Source organism: Phascolarctos cinereus, unplaced genomic scaffold, assembly GCF_003287225.1.
Source record: "Phascolarctos cinereus isolate Bilbo 61053 unplaced genomic scaffold, phaCin_HiC Scaffold_1;HRSCAF=81, whole genome shotgun sequence".
Classification (NCBI taxonomy): domain Eukaryota; kingdom Metazoa; phylum Chordata; class Mammalia; order Diprotodontia; family Phascolarctidae; genus Phascolarctos; species Phascolarctos cinereus.
The window spans coordinates 128783172-128806952 of NW_027555514.1; the positions used below are offsets into that span (position 1 = coordinate 128783172).

The window sequence follows — 23781 nt, forward strand, 5'->3', positions numbered from 1 at the left end:
AGAGCTTGCCTCAGTTTCCTCATCTATAAAATGAGCTGGAGAAGGAAATGGCAAACCACTGCAGTGTCTTTTCCAAGAAAACCCCAAATGGGGTCGCAAAGAATCAGACATGACTGAAGCAACTGAACAACAACAGCATACCAAATACTCCCAATCTCTAAGGTGCTTGGGATGCAAAGCTTTCAGATTTCAGAGGCGTAGCAGAACGAATCAAAATAATGTGGGAGTAGGATCAGGTACATATCATCCCAGTCATCCTCTCTGTTACTGGCATTGGATCAAAAATGCTTCCAGTGAGTCTACAAAAGATGAGTTTGCATCCTAATACTCTTTGAAGCAGCTATCTTATACACTTGCACATGAGTCTGCCAAGTATTAAATGCAAAAGAATATTAGGAGGAGATAAACTTATCCTAGGACCACTTCTATGGGAATATCGTCAAACAAGATGAGAATGAGTTTTCTCTAATAATGATAGCTGGGTCACTCATGCGTTAAGGTTTACCAAGCACTTTATATACAACACTGCTTCTGAGCCCCACAATAACCCTAAGAGGTACATGCTACAGATATCATTTCATAGATGGGAAACTAGCCTGGAGGCAGGGGTTAAGTGGTTTGCCCACAGTCTAGCCCACAGCTGCTAAGTGTTAGAAGCAGGTTCTGAATCCAGGCCTTCCTGACTCCAAGTCCAGGACGCTCTGCACCAAAACACACTACCTAACTTTTCTCTTTTTTTCCCCCCCTATACAGGGCAGGATTTCACTGTCTGCTCCTCATGAAATGGTGGAAAACTTTAACTTTTTGAAACACTAGGGAAATCCTGATCTTGAATAGAGACTGCTGCACAAGCATATATAACATCTCCACCAAGAAAGCTTGACACACAAGTGGGCTTGGGGCCCTGTGGGTTCTTTCAGAGATGTTTTCATAAGAGTACAAATTATTACCCTCAAGAATGGTACTCAAGAGCACAAATTACTTTCTTAATTTCATGTCCCGAGGCTTATTTCCTGGAGAGGGCAATTCAATTAAAATAATAGCTCTATCCCCAAATTTGCTCCTTTAATAAACTGAATCAGGGTTTATTTTTTCATATTATGACATATATGAATGAGTTTTCTTTTACATCATTTGATACTTCCATAATTCTGAGCTTTTTACAATGTACTTAAAGGAAATGGGTGATTTCCCCCTCAAGATCTGAAACCAATTATGTATGCCAAAAAGTTTATGGTTATTTGAAATAAGGAATTTACCTGACTCAAAATCAAATAAGAAACTTCAGAGGGTCCTCCCTCATGCTCCCATCTGATTTAAGTAAAGAGTACAATGAATCTGTGAACTTATGGGTGAGGACTGCTCATAAAATCTTAACGTCTCAAGTGCTATTGATTGGTAGTCATGCATTAGTAGCTTCTAGTACATCTTACTCTTCCCTTCTCCCCCTTCCCCATAAATCAATAAATAAAATAAAATAAATAAAAAACATTCCACTGTTCATTTCTTACCAAACTGTCCATATCTATGCTGCAGTTTACAGCCCACTGCAAGGTACTCATGATATTCATGGCTAAAGTTAGAAGAATTCCAACTCGTCCTTCTCCCTCACCTACAGGTTAGAGAGAGAAAAAAAAACTATTTTAGGTAATTCAATCATAAATAAGTATAGCACACATAATAAACAGAAGGAAAATTCTCTTCCACTGAGAGATAGTTTATTTCTATACTATCTATATGACCCAGTATCATCCTGTTATTTTACAGGTTTGATGAAAATAATCATATTATGATAAAATGATTGCTTTAGTTGGCCTCATTTTATGGATGGGACTCTGCTTTCTGTCACCCATACTGAAAATCTGGGAATGATCTTTGATTCATCAATCTTCATACATATCCACTTGCCAGGAAGTCCTGTTTACTCTTAAAAGCTCTTACATGAGAACTTTCCTGATCCAAATCTTGTTTCTGCCTCTACAGCATCTCTCATATCCTTCCCCTTCTCTTTCACACAATGACTATTTTAGTTTAGGTTACCATCATCCTTAGTTTCAACTACTTCAATGACTACCTTACTGGTCATCTTGCTTCATGCTCTACTCAAACCCATCCTCCACACAGCTACCAAAAGTGACACTTTTTGTAAAGTGTAGCTCCGACTCCATTACTCTCCAACTCAGTAAACTTCAGTGCTCCTTAGTATTTTTAGGCACAAATATAAGCTCCTCTATTTGCCATTTAAATACTTTCCCACCCTAGACCCAACCTAATTTTCCATTTAAAAATCAAATGTTATATCATGTAACTTACTCTATGCTACTACCAAATTGACATGAACTTTTTCATATTTGGCACTCCACTTCCCACGTCCATGCCTTTGAAATGGCTGTTCCTCACACCTAGAATATATCACATCTCTTTGAATCTCTAGTTTCCTTTAAGGCTAAGCATATGTGCTGCCTTCTACCTCAAGCCTTTCCTAATTTCCCAACTGTGTTTCTCAGTAGTTGGCACTGAGCCTATCATAGAGTAGGGACATTAATAAATGCTTGTTTGTTGAATGAATGAAAAAATTTTTTTTCAATATATCTTGAATTCATCCTGTCCTCTCCATTCTCATAGCTATCCCCTTAACCTAGACTCTGATCTGAACTACTAGTTCAGTCTGTTTCCTTATAATTTCTAGTCTGTTTCCTTTTCTCCTTCCTTCCTACTCATCCAAATCTGACCCCCCCACACACACACATACACACACACTTCCAATTCATCCTATATTCTTATCAGGGCAATCTTCCTACAATAATAATTTCATCATGTCACATTTTTATTTATTAATTTATTATGAATTTCCATAGCCTCTCAGAGGAGGTCCAAACTCCTCTGCCTAGCTTTCAAAGACATTTTATAATTTTACCTAATTCTAGCTTCTTGGGTCTTTTCTTTACTATTCATTCACCATAATCATTGCTACATTCACACTTTTGCTGATATCCTTACTGAAAAGGCCTTCCTTCCTTTTCTAGGTCTAAGACCCACTAATCCTTCAAGATTCATGCCAAATCTCTACTGTTCTCTAAGCCTTCTGTGACAATGTCAGCTCATTTCTATCTTTCCTCCTTGCTTTCCTTTTGCTATATGCAACATTTATTTTGGCTCTTGGTAATAATAACAAATGCAGTGTTTTGTTATCTATCACATATTCTCTAATTGTTCCTTGACTTATCTTTCCAACAGGACTTTATGATCCATAAGGGCACATACCAAATCATATAAATTTTTAGTATTTTTCCTTAGTGTCTAATGCATGGTAGCATCTAGCAAATGTCTATTTTGCTGATTTTTTTGGTCTCTTTCCCCATTTTTTCTTCATAAATATTATTTATTATATTTGATGACTATCTAGAAGGAATGAAGGAGAAGGACACCAGGAGCAATTCTGATGACAGAAAAATAAAGATATTAATAAATTTTTATTGAAAAATAACAAATATTCAATTTAATTGAAACTACATGGCAGGTTTTTTAGAATTTGATGCTACAACAGTGAGACTCTCTATCTCTATATATTTTATATGCACTTACCTCTCTCACTAGAATATAAGCTTATTGTGAGCATGGACTGTTTCAGTCTTTGTACTTGTATCCCCAGTACCTAGCACAATATCTGGCACATAGTAGGAACTTTATTGTTGATTCATTGATTGATTGATGCCTGCCTTTTTCTAGTTCCACATTACTAACTGCTTCCTGGGCATCTCTTCCTCTATGTACTAGAAAACTTGCCAACTCAACATCTCCAAAACAGATTTCATTTCCCCTAAATAAATAGGCATTTCCTACTCTCATGCCTTCATTTATTCTATGCCCTTTGCCTACCACACTGAAAAACCTATCAACTTCTGAAAACCCAATTCAAAGCTTTCTCTTTTTTAATTTCTATAGCCAGATATAATCTCTACCTAATCTGAACCCCCAAAGCCCTTTGTACTACATTTAAAAATTAGTATATTCTACCATATGTAATAATAATTTGGATTTTTGCCATGTCTTCTACTAAACTGTGAACTTCTTAGGAACAGAAAATGGTCATATTCATCTTGGTAATTCTTAAAGTTCATTTCATAGTAAAATATGTTACTGAATAAAAGTATACAACTGATTGAATTTTCCTTCTTAAATAATTAGTTATAATAAGTTATTGCTTTAGTTTCTTCATATTTTTTTCTACATTAGATGATTATCTATCATACATTCACTCAACAGATGCTTATAAGTTACAATTATATAAATATATAAGTGCATTTTTTTAATGTATTAATTATAAATAGTATTCAGGATACTGTGCTCAACCTTAGAAGAAAAGACAAATTCTATGGGGCTGCTTGGCAGTACAATGGATAGAGTATGAGACATGGAATCAGGAAGACATGCGTTCAAAACCAGCTTCAGATACTTCCTAGCTATGTGACCCTGGGCAAGTCACTTAGCTCCACTTGCCCAAGTTTCTTCATCTGTAAAAATGGGGATAATGATAGCACTTACCTCCAAAGTTGTTGTGAGGATCAAATGAGATAATTGTAAAACTCTTAGCACAGTGCCTGGCACGTGGTAATGCTATATAAATATTAGCTATTATTTGTTACTATTTTTAGATATTATTATTATTGCCTTAATACAGCACACAGTCTAGCAAGGGGATAAAACAACTTGGCTAATGTGAACGCTACCCTATCATAAACACGTCAGAGACTTGTAACAATGTGCACTGTGAGGTTTCTGAATTACATTGCTGATATGATATGAAAGAAAAATGTGTCTGCTCAGTGCCTTTTATAGGGTAATAGAAAGGAAAGCCAGTCATTTGGTATTTATATGCATTGTACCTTTCCAGAGGAAAGAACCTTACCATAGCCCCATTATCAATGTGGTGCCTGTTTTTAATTCAACTCTCTATTTGTCTTAAGATAAAACTTACCTAGGGCTCCCAAAATATCCTCTCAAAAACAATAACTTGGAATAAAAAAAAATATGACTCTGAAAAACACATAATTTATATTTAATGGTTTAAAAAATCTTATCTGATGTAATCTACTTCCCAAATATACTTTGTAAGATCATTTTAAAACAAAATTGAAAAAAAGCTAGACAAATGTTTTGGCTCATAAGAAGCATTCTAACTCTTAAAAAATAAAAAAGTTGCCTAAAATTATCCTGTAGCTTACATATCAGCCACATTACTTTTCTTGCATTTCTCAGGAAATTATTCCTACCTTGAGACTGACTTCATTTGACAGTTCATAGAATAGTTGTTTGATTAATCTTATTTTGTTTTGGTCTAGATCTGTGGCTTAATCAGTGTGGGGTAGTCTGAGTGTGGAAATTCCCTTTGCTGATATAGTCATTAAGAGTTACTTTGGGCACTGAAAGGGTCACTTGCCCAGGGCCACCCAGCTAATAATATGTGTCAGAGTCAGGATTTGAACCCAGGCTTGACTTCTTTCCACTAGGTCATGCTGCCTTCTCTTAATGTATTTTATCTTCTGGGAAATAAAATATCACACAACAAAAATTTCTAGATAAATTGGTTTCATGTTTATTATAAAATATTTTTGTTTTTAATCTAAATACCTTTAAAGTACAGGTATTTCTATATAATACAAAATAATGTTTTAGTAAACAAGAAGATATAAAACACCATACAGAATCAGATGCTCGTATTTCAACTGAATTGCATTTTATAATATTTTTTCTTCTTCAAATCATGTAAGTCTTATATTAACATTATTTTATTTGTTTGTGTTGAAAAGTAAACTATTAGACTATCATTTTCAAGAATCTAATTTCTGATATTTTAGTTTAACAGTTTACAGGGCAAAAAATAAAAGCATCTTTTTTTTTTTCCTTAAACACTTTGGAGCCTCTATCTTTGATCGGCTTGAACTTCTTCAGTGAAAAAAAACTTAGCCTTACTGAGCGGCCAGGGAACTGTGTTTTTGTGTAGTAACTAGCACGTAGGTGGCACACAAATAGACAGCTGAGCCTTGAGTCAGGAAGAACTGAGTTCAAATTCAGCTTCAAGCTCTTTCTAGCTATGTGACTCTAGGTAAGTTTCATAACCTCTTTCTGCCTCAGTTTCCTCAAAAATGGGGATAACAATAGCACTTACATCTGAGGGCTGTTGTGAAGCTCAAATATATGATATTTGTAAAGATCTTAACACACTGCCTGACACATAGTAAGCACCATATAAATGCTTATTCCATTCCCTAACTAGAATACTGGATTGGTAATCAAGTAAGTTCTTTTCTAATCACTGATTTGTTATGTGATTTTCAACAAACACTGAATCTCTCTCAGTTTTGTCATCTGTAAACCAAATGAATAATCCAGCTTCCAAGAAGCACTAACTACTACAACAGAAATGTGAAAAATTGATGCTAAATGATATATGAACACAAGAATGCAGCACTTTATAAAAACACAATTCCTTAAGTGTAAAGGTGTCAACGACCATTCAGCCATTTTAGTTACCTGTAGTTAAAATGGAGATGAAGGTCACAACACAGAAGAAGATGACAAAAACAATTTCTATTCTCATTTGGAACCAACGGAGTGTAGACATGTATAGGAACCAGTTTGCTGTGTGTAAATTCAGAGCTTTGTGGAACAAGGTCTCAAAGTACGGTTGGCGTCCAAAAGCTCGTAGAGTCCACAGGCCCTTTAAGCTTGTAACAAGATGAGCAAAAATTGGAGTCCTGGCTGGAAATATTCAAATTAAAAGCAGAGTGCATATTTTAATAAATTATAAAGATTGACATTATGCCATACCAATAAAGGAATAACAAAGGAATAGTAAGTCAGTTAATATCCTTATTTAGATCATGATATAGTCTTCTTCTAACAAGGTGATTCATTATTTTTCTTTAATGCATTTTACTTTTTTTCTTAATTAATTTATTTTTAGTTTTAAATATTCACTTCCATAAGCTTTTGAATTTTAAACTTTCTCCCCCTCCTTCCCCACTTACTTCCCCAAGACAGCGTGCAATATGATATAGGCACAACATATACATTCCTATTATACATATTTTCACATTAGTCATGTTGTAAAGAAGAATTAGAATAAATAGGAGGAACCACAAGAAAGAAGAAACAAAACAAAACAGAAGAGAAAAAATGAACAAATAGTATTCTTCAATCTGCATTCCAACTCCATAGTTCCTTCTCTGGATGTGAATCACATTTTCCATCATGAGACTTTTGGAGATGTCTTAGATCCTTGAACTGCTGAGAAGAGCCAAGTCCATCAAAGTTAGTCATAGCAAATGTGGCTGTTACTGTGTACAATTTCTCCTGGTTCTGCTCGCTTCATTCAGCAACAGTCTTTCCAGGTTTTTCTGAAGTCCGCCTGCTCATCATTTCTTATAGTACAATGGTATTCCATTACATTCATATACCACAACTTGTTCAGCCATTCTTCAATTGATGGGTATCCCCTCAATTTCCAACTCTCTGCCACCACAAAAAGAGCTGCCATTTATATTTTTGTAGGTCTTTATGGGTCTTTTTCCCATTTTATGATCTCTTTGGGACACAGCCCCAGAAGCGCTATTGCTGGGTCAAAGGGTATGCACGTTTTTATAGCTCTTTGGGCATAGTTCCAAATTGCTCTCCAGAATGGTTGATCAGTTCACAGATCCATCAACAAATGCGTTTTACTTTTTAAGAAACCTTTAAGTATAGTAAAATTTCCTCCATCTTTGTTTTCGTGATGTAGCATGTCTCTATTACCTGACGTTGTGTTCACCGATCAAAATTTAACAGTGATTCCAGAACCACAAGATCATCTAAAACAACTTATTTCATGGTTAACAATAAAGGATTTGTCCTGGGAGTTACTGAGGTCTTTAAATAAGTCAGTGACACTCAAGAGAAGATCCTAAGAAATCATGTTGCTCAACACTTTGAAAGGTCTGTCACCTCACTAGTTGGGATACTAGCTTTCTCACCTATGTGCAATTTTCACCTGTCCGGGGAAGTTCTTGTTCATCTGGTCACCGACCTCTGGTTGTGGCACATAGCGCTGGAGATGTCACCGAACTGTTGCTTACAAAATCATTCGTGAAACTCATATGCGTAAACACTAATCAAGCAGCCTCCTGAATTGTTTGGAGGCCCACAAATAAAAGGAGCTGGAAGGTATATGTGTTCGTGGGCGATGAAGTTGAGGGGGGTCCTTTGCTAGAACTCTTTGGGTACCTAGGAAAACCATTTCCAGTGACATTTGTTTTCTGTTCTGTTGTTTGTTTTCACTGATTTAGAGAACTCCAGGTAAGGAAACTCCTACCCGTACAGGTCACTACCCTATCTGCAATTTATAGGCTCACTGAATTGCCTAGATCACTACAAGATTAAACAACTTGCCCAGGGTCACACAGTCAGTGAGGGAAAGAGGCAAGGCTTGAATTAAGTCTTCCTGGCTCTAGAGCCAGCTCTGTGTCTACTAGATTGGGCTACTTCTTGGCACCATTGATGATCATATCATTTTTGTTGCACTTACATTCTTAATTTTTAGAAATTAGTTATCTCACATTGGTAAAGAAACATATTTATAGCCTCAAGATAATGAAAGATAGATAGCATTTATCATACACAAAAACATTCTACTTTTTAAAAATTTTTTTAGAAACCTGGGAAGACTTGTATGAATTTATCAAAAAGCATTCCAAATATGGTATTTTTTCCTATGTGTTCTGCTTTTAAAAGGCTTTTTTTAAAATAAGGAAAAAATAGATCACATGGAGAAAAATAACAGAAAGAAATATGTAAAATAAAAATAAACCCAAATGAAAGCTAAAAATAGCTGTTTGAGATTCATTTACAATAAGAAAATAGTACTCATTGCCATACCTTCAGATTCCAGTTGTTTTAGCTGCTGAGAGGTCTGGAGGAAATATGCCCTTAGCATAATAAAGGTTATTATCACAGGCACAGTTGCCAGGAAGATATATGGTTGTAAGGCTGACACTACAGTGAGAGCTCCAACCACAATCAGTATTAACTGCAGGATTAAAAAAAAAAAGAATACAGCATTGATGAGAATGTTTATTTTTTTCGGAACATTGACACAGCAGAGATTGGTGAATTGTCTCCCAGAGGTTTCATTGTACTAGTCAGCATCCTTTTAACCCATGAAGGTTTCTAATAGGAATAAAGAACTACAATTCTGACACGCTGTATGGTTTGGGAGTGACAGTTCAGAGAATTTCCAAGATATGTGACACTAGCAATCTTTTTGGAGTTTTGTCATCTTAGTGTTGTTAGTAATGAGAACATTGGGCTGGAGGAAAGAACAATGGCCCTGCAGTCAGAAGATCTGAGTTCAAAGCCTCAACCTTCCTGTTGCTAGGTTTTACCACTCACAAGCCATGTATTCATTAGAAGGAGAAATACTGAAGCTGAACCTGAAATACTTTGGCCACATAATGAGAAGACAGGATTCACTGGAAAAGAACTTGATGTGGGGAAACATTGAAGGCAAAAGGACAGCAGAGGATGAAATGGATAGATAGTGTCATGGAAGCAAAGAATATGAGCTTGGACAAACTTTGGGAGACAACAGAGGACAGAAGGGCCTGGTACACTATGGTCCATGGAGTCACAAAGAGTTGGACATGAATGAAGGACTGATCAATGACAAGCCATGTAACTACGAAGAAATCACTGAAATTATCTGAGCCTCAATTTCCCCCATCTGTAAAGTCACTTTATGGCAATTCTTGGACTTCTTACCTCAAAACTTTAACCTTAATTGTTCAGTGCTCTATAGCAGTAGTTAAGCTCACTGCCCACTAGGCTGCCCATTAAAACATAACTGGTAAATGTTTAACAAAACAAATAAAAAAACATTGCAAGAGAGATGATTTTGATTTCAGGTCTTCTAAGTCAATATGCAGCTGCAGGGATCTGTTTTTATTTGACACCACTGGCCAGTGGTACTAAATTTAAATAGAAACAGGCCACTACACTGTACATAAGGACCCCAGCTATCAGCATATTGACTTAGAAAACCATACATGTATATAAAGGAACTGGGACTTAGGAGTGTTGAGGCTACATGTAGACAGCAGGCTAATGTCTGACATCTCCGACATGACACTCTAGAACTATAAGGTCTTAGAAGGTCCTACCTTGAACTGGAAGGAATTTCCTCATCTATTCCCCATCCAATACTAATGAAATTACAAGTCCAGTCTGTGTGTTTGTGTGTATATGTTTGTGTATGATTTCATTTGTACCATTTTTGAAAAGCTTAGGATACCCCCTTGAGAAAACTGGAGAAACTTGAATAGAGTACTAAGAGTGAATGGTTAAGACTATGAAGACTAATTTAAATCTAGCCCAGATAATTATCGATAGTCCCTGATGGTTCTTCCAGCATTAGCTACTAAAACACAAACAAACAAAACAAAATTCAGCTAAAGTATGAAGCAACTTTTGACAAGGAGAATTATAAATTTTGCCCATTGTAGCATTTCTACATTAAACACTGTTCCAGATCATTATCCTCACTATTAGGTTCCATTGGTAACAAGTGTTTTATGCCAGTTGTAACACTGTAAAACCTGACTTTCTGAGGGTTGTGTCACCAGACTATTTTAATAATGTCATCTAAGAATAGTTTTGTGTTTCCACAAAAAAAAATCCAATACTTATTTCTCAGTGTCACTTGCTTTCAGATTCTACTTAACCAGAGTGTCATAAATAACTGTTAATTTGTTACCATGGAAAATTCCCTCCACTAACATAGGTCATATACTATTTATTACTTATAGTCCTACAGAACTGACATTCAGGGAGGTTTAGTGACTTGCCCACAGTTAATAAATGCCAAGGTATTCCTGACTCCAAGTCCAGTACTCTATCCATTACAGCATTAGTCCAATGCTGGGTCAGCCACCTACTTGTTGTGTGACCTTGAGGAAGCTACCACTCATTAAGTCTCAGTTTCAACAGCTATAAAATTAGAAGGTTGGGTTATATCATATTTGAGACATCTTTTAACTAGAAATCTATGATCCTATGGCAAATTGTTTGGTCCCTAATAGTAGAGGGAACATACATAGTAAAAACAGGACTAGATTTAGAGATCTGGGTGTGGATACTTCTGCCACTAACTTTCTGTCTGTCTTTGGGCAAACCAGCACAAGTAATCAATCAGTAATTCAATTCTATTCAATAAATATTTATTAAACATTCAATATGTGCCAAAAACTTTACTAGACCCTATAGAATACAAAGATATAAAAAGATGCCATTTCTGCCCTCAAGGAGCTTGCAATATAATGAGGTGATATGGCATAGACAAACACAAGTATGACCTAGGTAGGTGAAGAAGTAGGATAGGTATGAAGAAGACCTCCCTATTAGATGTCTCTATAAAAACTTTTATAAGAAAATTTCATGATGGGAACCATTTTGGGATGAGAAAATCATGGGAGGATTAATGGAGGAGACTTCATTTGAACTGAAGCTGAAGAGGATTTCAACAGGTGGATGAGAATAGAGTACTTATAGGCATGAGGGTTGACCTATACAACCATGGAGGTGGGAGAATTAGTTTGAGATGAAGAAATATTTAGTAGCTCCTCCCATTTGGCTGGAATACAGAATATATAAAGGGGAGCTGTAAAAATAGACTGGAAAAGCAGATTTAAATTAGACTGTTGAGGGTCTTAAATACCAGGCTAAGGTATTTGTGAGTGTCCTATAGTGATCAGTAACTACTGAGACCTTTTGAGGAATGGAGGAGAAAGTATAGAGAAGGAGGTAGTCCACCAGCGTCAAAGGCTGTAGAAAGTTCAAGGAAGATGAGAATTAAGAAAAGGATGTGGGATTTGACAATTAGGTCTTTGATAAACTTGGAAAGAATAGAAATTAAAAAGAAATTAAAAAGAATGGTAAAATTGGAATATTAGTAAGATGAGTAAAATTAAGAAAGAATATTGTCCTTTTTATACTCATTCAAGACATTGCTATTTTCTCTTATGCCTTCATTTTTTACAATTAAAAGGTTAGAAACTTCTTTTCAGATGTATTCCACATAGTAAAGCTATAAAGTTTTCATCACCTTATTCTATGTCTAGTCATATTTTGAAGATTTCACACAGTTAAATAAGAGTAGAAAGCATTTGCACAAATAATTATCAAAGATCCTTCTTCAACTAAAGCATTTTCAGACTAATCTCATATGCCTGTGTCTACTTGCATCATTAAAGCAGCTCTTGCAAATAAGCAGTGTTGGTATAAGCAAAGGAATATGGGCCTAGGAGTCAGGAAATCTGGTTTATATTTTAACATCTGCCATTATCTCACTGGATGAGCTTGAAAAAGGGACAGTACCTCTCAGGGTCCCAATTTCCTAATTTGTACATTAATCAAAGTAGACTACTGCCCTTCCCGCACTCTGTAGTGGAGTTAAACTGGCCTTCTCTCTGTTCCTCCAATATAGCACACCATCTCTCAACTCCTCGCGTTTGCACTGGCTGTCTCCACACCTAGAATGTTTGCTTTCCTCAAATCCACTTCAAACAACCCTTTGCTTCCTTCAAGACACTAGTCAAGCGCCTCCTCCTAAATCAAGTGGTTTTGGATTCTTCTTCTCCTTCCCCCAAATGCTCATGCCTTCTCTACCTAAGTACCTTGTATTTATTTTGCAAAATTTATGCCATATATACTTATATGCATGCATTGTCTCCTCAATAAAATGCAAACTCCTTGAAAGAAAGAATTGTTTTCTTTCTTGTCTTTACATGCTTAGGACATAATGCAGCATATGTTGTTGCTATTCAGTTGTTTCAGTCATGTCCCACTCTTCAGGTTTTTTGTTTTGTTTTGTTTTTTTGAGGCAATGGGGTTAGGTGACTTGCCCAAGCTCACATAGTTTAATATGAGGTCGGATTTGAACTCAGCTCCTCCTGACTCAAGGACCAGTACTTTATCCACTGCACCTCCTAGCTACCCCCATGTCTGACTCTTTGTAACTCTATTTGGTTTTTTTGTTTTGTTTTGTTTTGTTTTTTGGCAAACTCCTGGAGAGGTTTGCTATTTCCTTTTCCAGCTCATTTTACAGATGAGCAAACTGAGGCAAACAGGGTTACATGACTTGCCCAGGGTCACACTGCTAGTAAGCTTCTGAGGCCAGATTTTACTTCAGGCCCTGGCTCTCTATCCTCTGCACTAACACAGTGTATAACAGGCTCTTAATACATGCTGTTGTCTGTCCTTCATTTTCAAAGAGGACCAATGACATCATGGATGATGTACTGACTTGCACATGAATTAGATTTAAGTGAGGCAGAGTTGCACAAAGTCATCCACCTTACTCTCTGTTCCTGAGTCATCGAAGTCCAGTGGCAAGGCAAAAGTCAGTACAATTGGGGACGGCCCAGGATGCAGAGGATGACTCTGACATCTTTGATGTCTGAACAACCTCTAAGCACATCACATCACCTGCTTTAGCCACCTTCATGACTGTTGGAACAAATTGTTCTCATTCACCCTAGGGAAAGTCTTCATATGCTTGGGGTAGACATCCCCTTAACTGACCAGCAAGTATGAGGCCTGTCAGTTACCCTTAACCTGGTTTAGCCCATCTGCCAAGATGGTTTACTGGGGTGTGACCACTGCATATGCTACAGCTTTTTGGAGCCACGCATAACAGATGGGTGAATCAGGTAGACACCAAAGGATGAGCAGCCCTGGAAAGCACTCAGCAAGTCCTCATACCAGAGGTGCTAGTCCTCTTGAACACCCCATACACCACACATGCTAGCTGATAAACAGACTGATTTATCAAGTAGGTAATCTCTGAAGTCCCTTCTATCTCCAATCACTATGTCCTAAGGGGGCTTCCACTTGTCATACTAGTTCTATGTCCCCAGCAACACAAAAATGTTGAAATTTAGGGTTCCTTAATAAGGGAGCAAAATTTAGGGTTCCCTAATAGCCCTTAGTAATAAGGGAGCAAAATCACTGTCCTATTTTAAACTAAATCAATTATCTCTCAAGATCAATATTAGAAAGAAAAAAAAAAGGAAAACCATGGTAAAGGGAAGGAAAGTGTAGCTTGTACACAGAGTCACTATGTTTTAGAAAGGTGATTCAAAAAAGTGGAGAAGGTGATCTCTTTTAAGTTCTATTAAAAACGCACTGTTAAGGAAATAAATTTTCCAGCAGCCTCACTCATCTAGATTAGAAGTGTCAAACACACCACTCACAACACTCTTGAATGTGACCTGAAATAATTAAAACAAAGCTATATGTGGTTTTCTAAGTCAACATGCAGCCTGCAGGAATCCTTACGGACAATTTAATGGCCCTTATTTCTATTTGAGTTTTGCATCGCTGATCTAGAATGCAACCACAAAAGCCAAAAAAGGTCTCTGAGCAAGAAGGACTAATAACTCTCAAGTGTTTTTTCTACTTTACCATAGAAAAAAAAAGGCTCTCGGGGAAACAACTGACTTTTGATTTTGTTGGTATCCCTAACACCTAGCACACTTCCTGGCAAATAGTAAGCATTTAATATACATTTATTAATGGACTGATTAGTCCATTATAGCCCAAATATTTGGAGGACCTGTGATTAAGAGACAACTTGAAAGGACCTCAGAAACGTTACTGCAGGGAGCAAGAACATTTTCGGGTCAGCATGTATGGGGCTGAGGAGAGAAACAGAGGAGCCCTGACATTGAACTTCTGGACAGAACTCAGAAAACAACAGTAATAAGGACCTGAGGCCTGGGGCAACATTACTCACATGTCAGGATTAAAACTTGATAATAATAATAATACTAAGTTGCTAAAAATAAAATAAGACAAATTAAAATAAAAATGAGTAAGCAAAGGAAAAAGAACCCAACCCCTGATAGCTACTTTGGTATAAAAGAAGATCTGGGTTCATATTCAAAGGAAGATAGTAAGGTTAAAAATAAAACCACACCTATGCCAAAGAATATCATCAAATGGTCACAAGTCCAAAAAGAGGTCTTAGAAAAACTTAAAAAGAAATTCAAAACTCAAATAAGAGAGATCAAGGAAAAATTAGGGGGAAAAAAGCAATCCAAGAAAATTGAGAAAAGAAAACTAACCAATTGGAAAAAAAGGTACAAAATCTTTAGGAAGAAAATACCTCCTTGAAAACTAGAATTGGGCAAAAGTAATAGAGTGACATTTTAAGTCACCAAAAAGCAATGAAACCAGAAAAAAATAGAAGAGAATCTGAAACATCTTATTACAAAGACAACTGATCTGGAGAATCACAGAGAGACAATATAAGAATGCAGACTACCTGAAAGATATGATAAAAAAAATCTGGATACAATCTTGTAAGAAATTATTAAGGAAAACTGCCCTGAAATTCTAGAAGAAGGTAAAGTAAAAATAGAAAAAAAAAATCTATCATTCACCACCTGAAAGAGATCTCAGGAGGAAAACTTACAGGAATGTCATAGCCAAGCTTCAAAACTCCCAGGTTAGGGAGAAAATATTGCAAGCAACAAGAAAAAAAAAACAATTTAAATACTATGGAAATAAAGTCAGGATTTCACAAACCCTAGCAGCTTCAATTCTAAAAGACTTAAGGTCATAGGTCTTGGAACATTATATTTTGAAGAGTGAAAAAGCTAGGGCTGTGTCCAAGACTAACTTACCAAACAAAGTTGAAAATAAACTTGAATGAAAAAAGAATGTACATTTGACAAACTGAAAGACTTTCAGGTATTTGTAATAAAAAGACCAGAACTCAATGGAAAATTCAATATAAAAGATCCAGAAGAACTATGAGGAAAACATTAAAGACTAATTATAAAGCACTCATTAAGGTCAAATTGTTTACTTATTATATATATGAAAATGTTATCAGTATTCTTAAAATTGTCATCATTACCAAGGGAGTTTGAAAGAAAGGGTGGGACTGAGTTATATATGATGAGGTAATTCTAAAAAACAAAATTGAGAGGAAAAGGTAAAAGGGAGTAAATATATTATAAAAATGGGATGTGAAAGGAAGAGCCAATGTAGAAGAAGAAGGTAGAGGGGGAGGAATGGTAATGTAGGAACCATACTCTCATCTGAGTTGAAGAGGAAACAACATGTACATCTGGAAGGGTGCAGAAGTCTTCTGAATATATAGAGAGGTGAGAAAGAGAGAAAGTGGGGAGAGACTCTTAGAAGGTATATAGATTGGGATTTGGAAGGGTGGGAATGAGGGGACTCTTGGAGGGATGGGTGAAGTAGGGGGCTGAGAAAGAAAACAATAAGTAAAAATAAGATGGAGGGAAATTCACAAATAGTAATTATAACTTTGAATGCTAGCAGGGTGTTGATAGCAGCTCTCTTTGTGGTGGCAAAGCACTGGAAATTGCAAGGATTCCCATCAATTGGGGAATTGCTGAATAGGTTGTGGTGCATGGTTGTGACAGAGTACTTTAAGAAATGATAAGCTCAATGATCTTAGAAAAACATGGAAAGACTTGAATGAAATAATGAAGAGCAAAATGAGCAGAACCAAGAGAATATTGTATACAGCAACAGCAATATTGTTTTAAGGACAACTTTGAGTAAATAAGTCATTTTGACTATTATAAATACCCAAATTAACTATAAGGGGCATATGAAGAAAGATATCTGCACCCAGAGAATTGATAAATTGTGTGTGTGTGTGTGTGTGTGTGTGTGTGTGTGTGTGTGTGTACACACACACACACACACACCCCTCTATTTGGTCTAATGGCAGCCATCTCTATATATTTAAGAGGAATAGCAAATTGTACATAACAGATTTGTAGGGCTTAAAGGAACCTCAGAGATCATCTAGCCCAGATCCTTCATTTTCTAGGTCATCAAGCTTGCCTATGACTTAGTATAAAAATCCTAGGAAACTTCCTGAGACACCTGAGGTCAAAAGATTTGCAAAGGTTTACAAAGCTAGTAACTATCAGAGGCTAGATCTTGAATCTAGTTCTCTTGGTCTCTAGGCATAGCCCTCTACCCACTATACCAAATTTCCTATAGACCCAATGTTGCGTATAAAATTAGGGTGCTTGATTTAGACTTTACTACTGGCTTCCCCTGGTAGCCTTCAGTTTTGCCTCATCTATAGCAAACACCTATAAAGGATAAGAAAGGATGCTAATTCCATGACAAAAGCAAGAAGTGAAATCTCACAGCCCATGAAGGGACAAAAGAAAAAATGATTAGGAAAGGCAGAGTTCTCTGGGATTCTTTAGAATATCAGACCTAGACACCTCAATATCACTCCTGACCTCTCCCTACCCCCAAGAGCATCAGTGTAAAATGACTGATGTTTATAGTGATGTTGCAGTAATAAAAGGTAAATTATGTTCAGTATGTTCTGTTTGCTAATTCAGGGAAGTGCATAATACATTTTAGAAAGACTTTCATCTTTTATTCAAACATGATTTATGAAAGGCAGCATGACATAGTGGATCGCACGTTGAACGTGGAATCAAGAAGACTTCTAGCACTTCCTGATTTTATGAAGGTCATCTCACCTCTCTGGGTCTCAGGCAGCTCTGTAAGATGTATTTACTAAGCTATTGATAGGCTGCAATCTCTTGGAGGATGAGCCTACATTATGTGTAAGTTTCTGTCCTAAGCACTGAAAAGCAAAAAACATAAAACAAAAAACTCCAAGACACTAACATAGCTCTAATATAATAGCATAGTATAATAGCTCATAGTATACATGTTTAACAAAAGTTTATTGATAGAATGAATGAATGAATGGGAGTGGATAAAATGTAACTCATATCAGTTATAAACCAGAATAAGAATCACTGGAAAGAATAATGTAAGAAAGATTATACTCATAGTCGGTCTCACACACACACACACACACATACACACATACACAAAATGGGCATAGGAACCATTAGATGTTTTCAAAAGTGTTATTTAATCTATAAAATACTTATTTAAAAGTAACTTCCCCCAGAGAATTTTTGAAATCAGTCTTAGACTATTTCAAAAAATGATGAAGAGAAGAAACAATTAAAAAAGAAAGGCCAAAGAGAGTTGAACTGAATTAATGCTGTTGCAACTATGCCTTTGGCTTCCATACTTATTCTTTCAGGGCTGGTCATGTGTAACTCTGGAATGAGGAACAAATTGTTAGAATTCATAGACAAAAAAGAAATATATATTTTTTTCGTTTTATTACTGGTCTCAAGTAATCTATTAGGATTCCAACAGCTACTGTCATGAGTTGCAACTTGAAATAGAGGAAACTGTGTCAAACCCAAAACAGTGCCACTCATTTGGAATGGGAAATTCATTAGATTGCTTGCTTGTTTCAGTGTGAAGTAAAGCGACCTTTTGATTATTTTGCCTCTAACAATGTGCTTTCAGTATAAACGTGCATATCATCTTTCCTATTTTGATTTTCTATCTCCTTTCTAACACAACAATATGAGTTTCTTCCTTTTAGTTAGTGAGGTTAGGGGAGGTGGAAGTTGAGGGGAGTGATCATATCGTACTCCATCTGTTGCCACTGCAGATGATTATAGTTGTGGCATTTATGATTTTGGATGCTGATGGTGAAATCTAGATAGGAAGCCTTAGTCATATGTGTACTAAAGGCCAAGGTTATCAAATGATGTCATAGCTGACATTCTGTAGCTTATAGGGATCTAATGTGGTTTCCCAAACCAGGATAGGCCCTAGGCAAAATTGTTAGGTAGGCAAACCTAATCTTGCACAACTGCCCACCTTGCCTAACCATGCCCCCTCCTTCCTCTTCAAATACCTTTCATTCACTTCTACCCCCATTTCTAAATCACTCAAGAACAGTCTTCAGGGCAATGTCCTGTGCTCTGGACTTTTCTCTTCCAAGCATCCATATGAATCAGTCTGGTTTTCCATGTCTTCAGTCAACTGGCCAGTGAATGCACAGGGTGTCCCAAAAGTCTTAAAGTAGTGTTAAGGTTTTATAGCTTAAAACTGCACTAAGACTTTGGGGACATGCTGTATGTTAAGGTGCTACCTCTTCCAAGAAAAATATTTGTATTTTAACAGATTGCTTTTCAAGGCATAATGTTTTAACTCCCGTAGAAAAACTCTCATTCTTTGAATTTCATCACAACACAAGCCTATGTTGGAGATATCACAGGTCAGAGAAGGCTTGCAATGTCCCTCAAAAGTTATATGATAGAGGTAGCTAACTACATTACCCGTGTGTGTATTGCTGGCCCTCATCTCTTGGTATAAAGAATCAGTTCCTCTGACATAGCATTGATTTTTCAACTGTACTATTCCTTTTGGTTTCCCATTATCATTTTATTTTAAAAGCACTCTTTCTTACCAAATTCTACACAAGGGAAAATACCTCAAAGTCTAAATTAAATGTGGACAAATACTCAATTAAATACTTAAACTTAAGCTTATTTTAAAAGACTAAAGCAACAAATTCTATTGGAGAAGGGTTATTTTACAAACCTGGATGAAGTCAAATATTGTAAGTGGCAGAAGGTCATCTAGAATTGCTATGTCTTTGGAGAAACGGTTCAGAATTCCACCTAAAGGTCAAAAGAAAGAAACAGCCTTTCAATGAATTTACAGAGTCCATTTTTGATTATCTCTAAAGTAGAGGGATAGGAGCAATGTGCTTTCAGTTGACCTAGAACTTCAAAAATGTTGATTGTTTTATAATAGTGTTTACAGTATCATCTTGTATTTTTAGACATAACCATTTTCTGTTAAGTTTCAGGGGGAAAATCTCTGACCACAGAGGACCTTTTATCTTTGGTCACAAACAACATCCAACAGTCTGTGTTCATCCTCTAATCCACATAAGTACCTTAGTGTAACTGTAATGTACTGAGGTTCCTGGCATCTTTTTAATTTAATGAAACAAAAGACTAACTATTTACTAATGGAGATTCTCTACAGATTTTTCTAAGTAGTTAAAAAACACACAAAACTTAAAAAACCCCATAGGATCTAGAGGTAAGAAAACCTGGGATGGAATCTTTTCACTGACTTATACTGTCTATTTAACCCTGAGTGAGTCACAAGACCTAAGTCATTTCCCTCATCTATAAAATGAGGATAATAATGCCTACAGTACTTACCCTACTAGATTGTTTTGAGTATCAAATGAGATAATGTGTATAAAGTTCTTAGCTGTATAAATATCAATTTTTTCCTCATAATACCAAAAATCAAATTACTATATATTGCCCCAATCAGCAAAAAAGTAGGAGTAAGTTAAAAGAGAGAATACATTTTTCAAAATCCCCAGAAAATTCTCAAAACAGGTCAATTTAGCAGTTATAATTTAATTTGGCTTAATCCAGGGGTATGCTGGAGCTATCTCAATCCAACTTGAAAGAGCTGTAAAGTTAAATTTTCAGTGTAAGCATTTATATCTCAGAAATCAGCAAACATTAAATGAGGACTTCATTTGTTGTTTTGTTGATTGTCTAGATTCAAGAAAATGATAGAAAAATGTTAATAATGCAGATCAAAATTGAAAGTGTCTGAGTATATTTTTTTTAGAGAGCTGTTGTTAAACATTAATCAACATACCCCTGCCTAATTTCCTGTACCAATATAAGCAAGTACAAGTGAATATTCATTTCTTTTCCTTTGCACCTTTTAAACAATAGACTCATAGGCTAGCAGAGACCTCCCAGAACTCTTCTGGTCCCCTTTAAGAACTTCAGAGAGAATATTATGTATGCCACTGAGTTTGTTTAATAATTACAAGTTAGGCAACAGATGCAAAATTGTCCACTTATCACATGCTGTGATGTCTGAAAACAAATATGGTTCAGTTCTCATCTTTCTACATGTAGGCCTATTTACTTTTGCTCTTTATAAAAAATGGGAAAGTTACACTCCTCTTACTATTAACAGTCCATGTGACTTCCTGTGTGATCTCAGGCAAGTCACTTAACCTATTTGGGACACAATTTCTTCAGTAATAAAATAAGGTGATTGAACTAGATGGCCTTTGAGGTCTCTTCCAACTCTTGATCCATAACCCTAAGTAAAGGTTATATAATCACACTTTTGCCCTCTATCTGTAAATATGAAAAGTCCACAGCATAAGTGACTATGTGCATTTATACATTTGTTTCAATAAAGAAAGAAATGTCAATAATAAATCTACAGAGTTTGTGAAAATTAAAAGCAGTTTCAGGAAAAAAAAAATTATGAACACAGCCTTTATTCCATTTCAAATGAAGGCTTTCTCTCAAAATGTCAGAATTCCTTGACTCAATCAACTCTGCACATGACACTATACTTAAATATTCTTAAATATTTAAGTAAATATTAAATAAATGACTGGAAAATGAGAGAAATAATCAGAGACAAGAAAATAAATTCAACAAAGATAAATACTGTTGAATAGCTGGGGATCAAAACCAAAAGGCAGATATAAAATGGAGACTTAATTATAACAGAAAAAACATCTAGCTGTCTCAATGGATAAAAAATGAACCACAAATCATAATGTGGTGTAAGAAGTAAATAAGAATCAGACAGGGTGTGTGAGGCTGGAGATGGTGGTAGGATTAGGTAACTCTAACATTATACTTGGAGGTGGAAAGAGAACTGGATTTGGAATCAAAGTATGAGGGTTTAAATTCCATCTCTACTGCTTCACATTACTTACTCTCTTTGGGAAACTCTCTTTGGGAAATATTAAAACCCTATAAAATGAGGGTATTGTAGCAGATAATGTCTAGGGTCCCTTTCAGCTTAAAAAAGCAGAATCATTTTTAGTATTCTGAGGTCACTGTGTTCAATTCTCTATAACCTGGAGCGCCTCAGAGCAGACCCATAATTAAAATGTTGGAAAAAAAAAGATTCACCAGAAACATTTAAGGGGATAGGGAAGATTGAGATATGATTTATTAGTAGCCTTCAAAGGTATGAGGAACTCAGGCAGGTGGTAAGATATGATGAAAAGTACGCTACAATAAAAGTCAGAAGATTTGAGTTCTGGTATCACTTCTGCCACATACACTAACAATAACTGGTACCTTGAGTGAATTATTTACTCTTTCTGGCTTTGAGCTTCTCCTTTTGTTAAATGAGGGAACTGGACTATATGATTTCTAAAATTCCTTCTGCCTCTAATACTTTCTGGTTCATAAACAGAGAATGCTGAAGTGCTTGTCTTTCTAAGGTATATTTTCTATTCATTCAGCTATGATGATATTTTCCTTACATATCTCAATGAATTATCAGAAAGATCAGACAAGCTAATGAATGTGAGGATATCAAAGTACTTTAGATGTGCAAGTCTTTATGTATGCCCTGAACACAAAAGCAAACAAGATCTGAATGCAAACTTGAGAGATAAAGACTGTTATTTTTTCTTTGAGACTTGGATTTAAAATAGATGTCTGACATTAAAGTTCTTCCCCTTCTTTAAGCTTCTTTATAAAAGGAAAGCCATTATTAATTCCATTTTATAGTTGAGGAAACTGAGGCAAAAAAAAGTTAAGAAACTTGCCAAGGGGTCACACAGCTAGTAAGTGTCTGAGACCAGGTTTAAACTTGTCTTCCTGAATTCAGGCCTACTACTCTCCACTGCATTAGCTGCCTCTGACCAGGCTTGTGCAGCTATCTAGACTTGACATGAGGACAAATTTTGCTATCATGACTTCAATGATGTGATGTTTTAGTAAATTATGGTAACCTAATTGACTGAAGAGACCATGATAAGACCTAAAAATCTTAGTAAATAGACAAACAAATAAACTATAGATGCTACCTTTGTAAATGTATGTTATTGGTCACTAGAGGGATTGGACAAAAAAAAGTGGGTGCTTCAGTGCAAATCCATCACAACTGAAAAAAAAAACAACTAAGGTCACATGTCCCTGGGGATCAATAGTTTTATTTCACACAAAGGACAGTACATTCTTTCATCAAAGTACCTGCTTTCAAATTGCTGAAGGTTGACATAGGCGCTTTCAAAACGGAGCATAACATTTTGTGATGCAGAATTTTGGAGACTGATATTAGCATATGCACCAGAGGTAAGCCCCTGAGCATTCCCAGGGCAAAAAATGTGTCAGCTACTCCCACATAAATATAAAACAAATAGTATCTGCTGGTGTCGGTGATAATGACTGCATAGGTGCTATTGGTCCCACTTGAATTTGTTTTATCTTTAAGAGAGGTCCTGTAAAACAAAGATGAAGTAATTATTCAGCCATTGGAGATTCCTCTTTGTTTTATTATTCCAAAAACATAAACAATACTGACTTTGAGTTTAATGGATCCTAAAAATTTTACATACTAGAGAAGGTGAACTACTAATTGAGATTTTCAGAGCATGAAAAGAGTTTATCATACCATGGCCAAAGCCAGTCTACTTTAACTTTTGAAACAAATTAAAGCATGAAAAAAAAAAAGATTTCATGTTTGAAAATCTTTGAAAAAACATGAAAAAAATTTCATGTTCGAATTGGTCCCCAGAGTTGTCACTGAATCTCAGAGAAAACTAGGTGCAAATCTTTTCTTCCAGGAACCAACAGAGGACAATAGGATATGGACATAATCAAGTCTTTTCTTTTTCAGTAGAACTAATAGAGAACCAGGCAGAGAGAAAATAGAAAATATAATCTAGATCAGCAGAACTTTGAAACAAATTTCATTGTTCCCCTGCCCTCTCACAAAAAAGAGTAAGCTTAATGCATAGCAAAATATTTTTAAAGACACATTAGAAATAAGACA

The 23781-nt window shown here is 35.9% G+C and overlaps 1 protein-coding gene across 1 annotated transcript in view; it reads right to left on the reverse strand.

The window, feature by feature from the left end:
- Positions 1-23781, reverse strand: part of CFTR (CF transmembrane conductance regulator) — a 196319-nt gene that overhangs the window by 54876 nt on the left and 117662 nt on the right. The window contains exons 17-21 of the mRNA XM_078149954.1: positions 22980-23227; positions 19522-19601; positions 8914-9064; positions 6535-6762; positions 1512-1612 (exon numbers count right to left, since the gene is read on the reverse strand). Coding sequence (XP_078006080.1) covers positions 1512-1612; positions 6535-6762; positions 8914-9064; positions 19522-19601; positions 22980-23227 — 808 coding nt within the window. The remainder of the gene's footprint in view (positions 1-1511; positions 1613-6534; positions 6763-8913; positions 9065-19521; positions 19602-22979; positions 23228-23781) is intronic.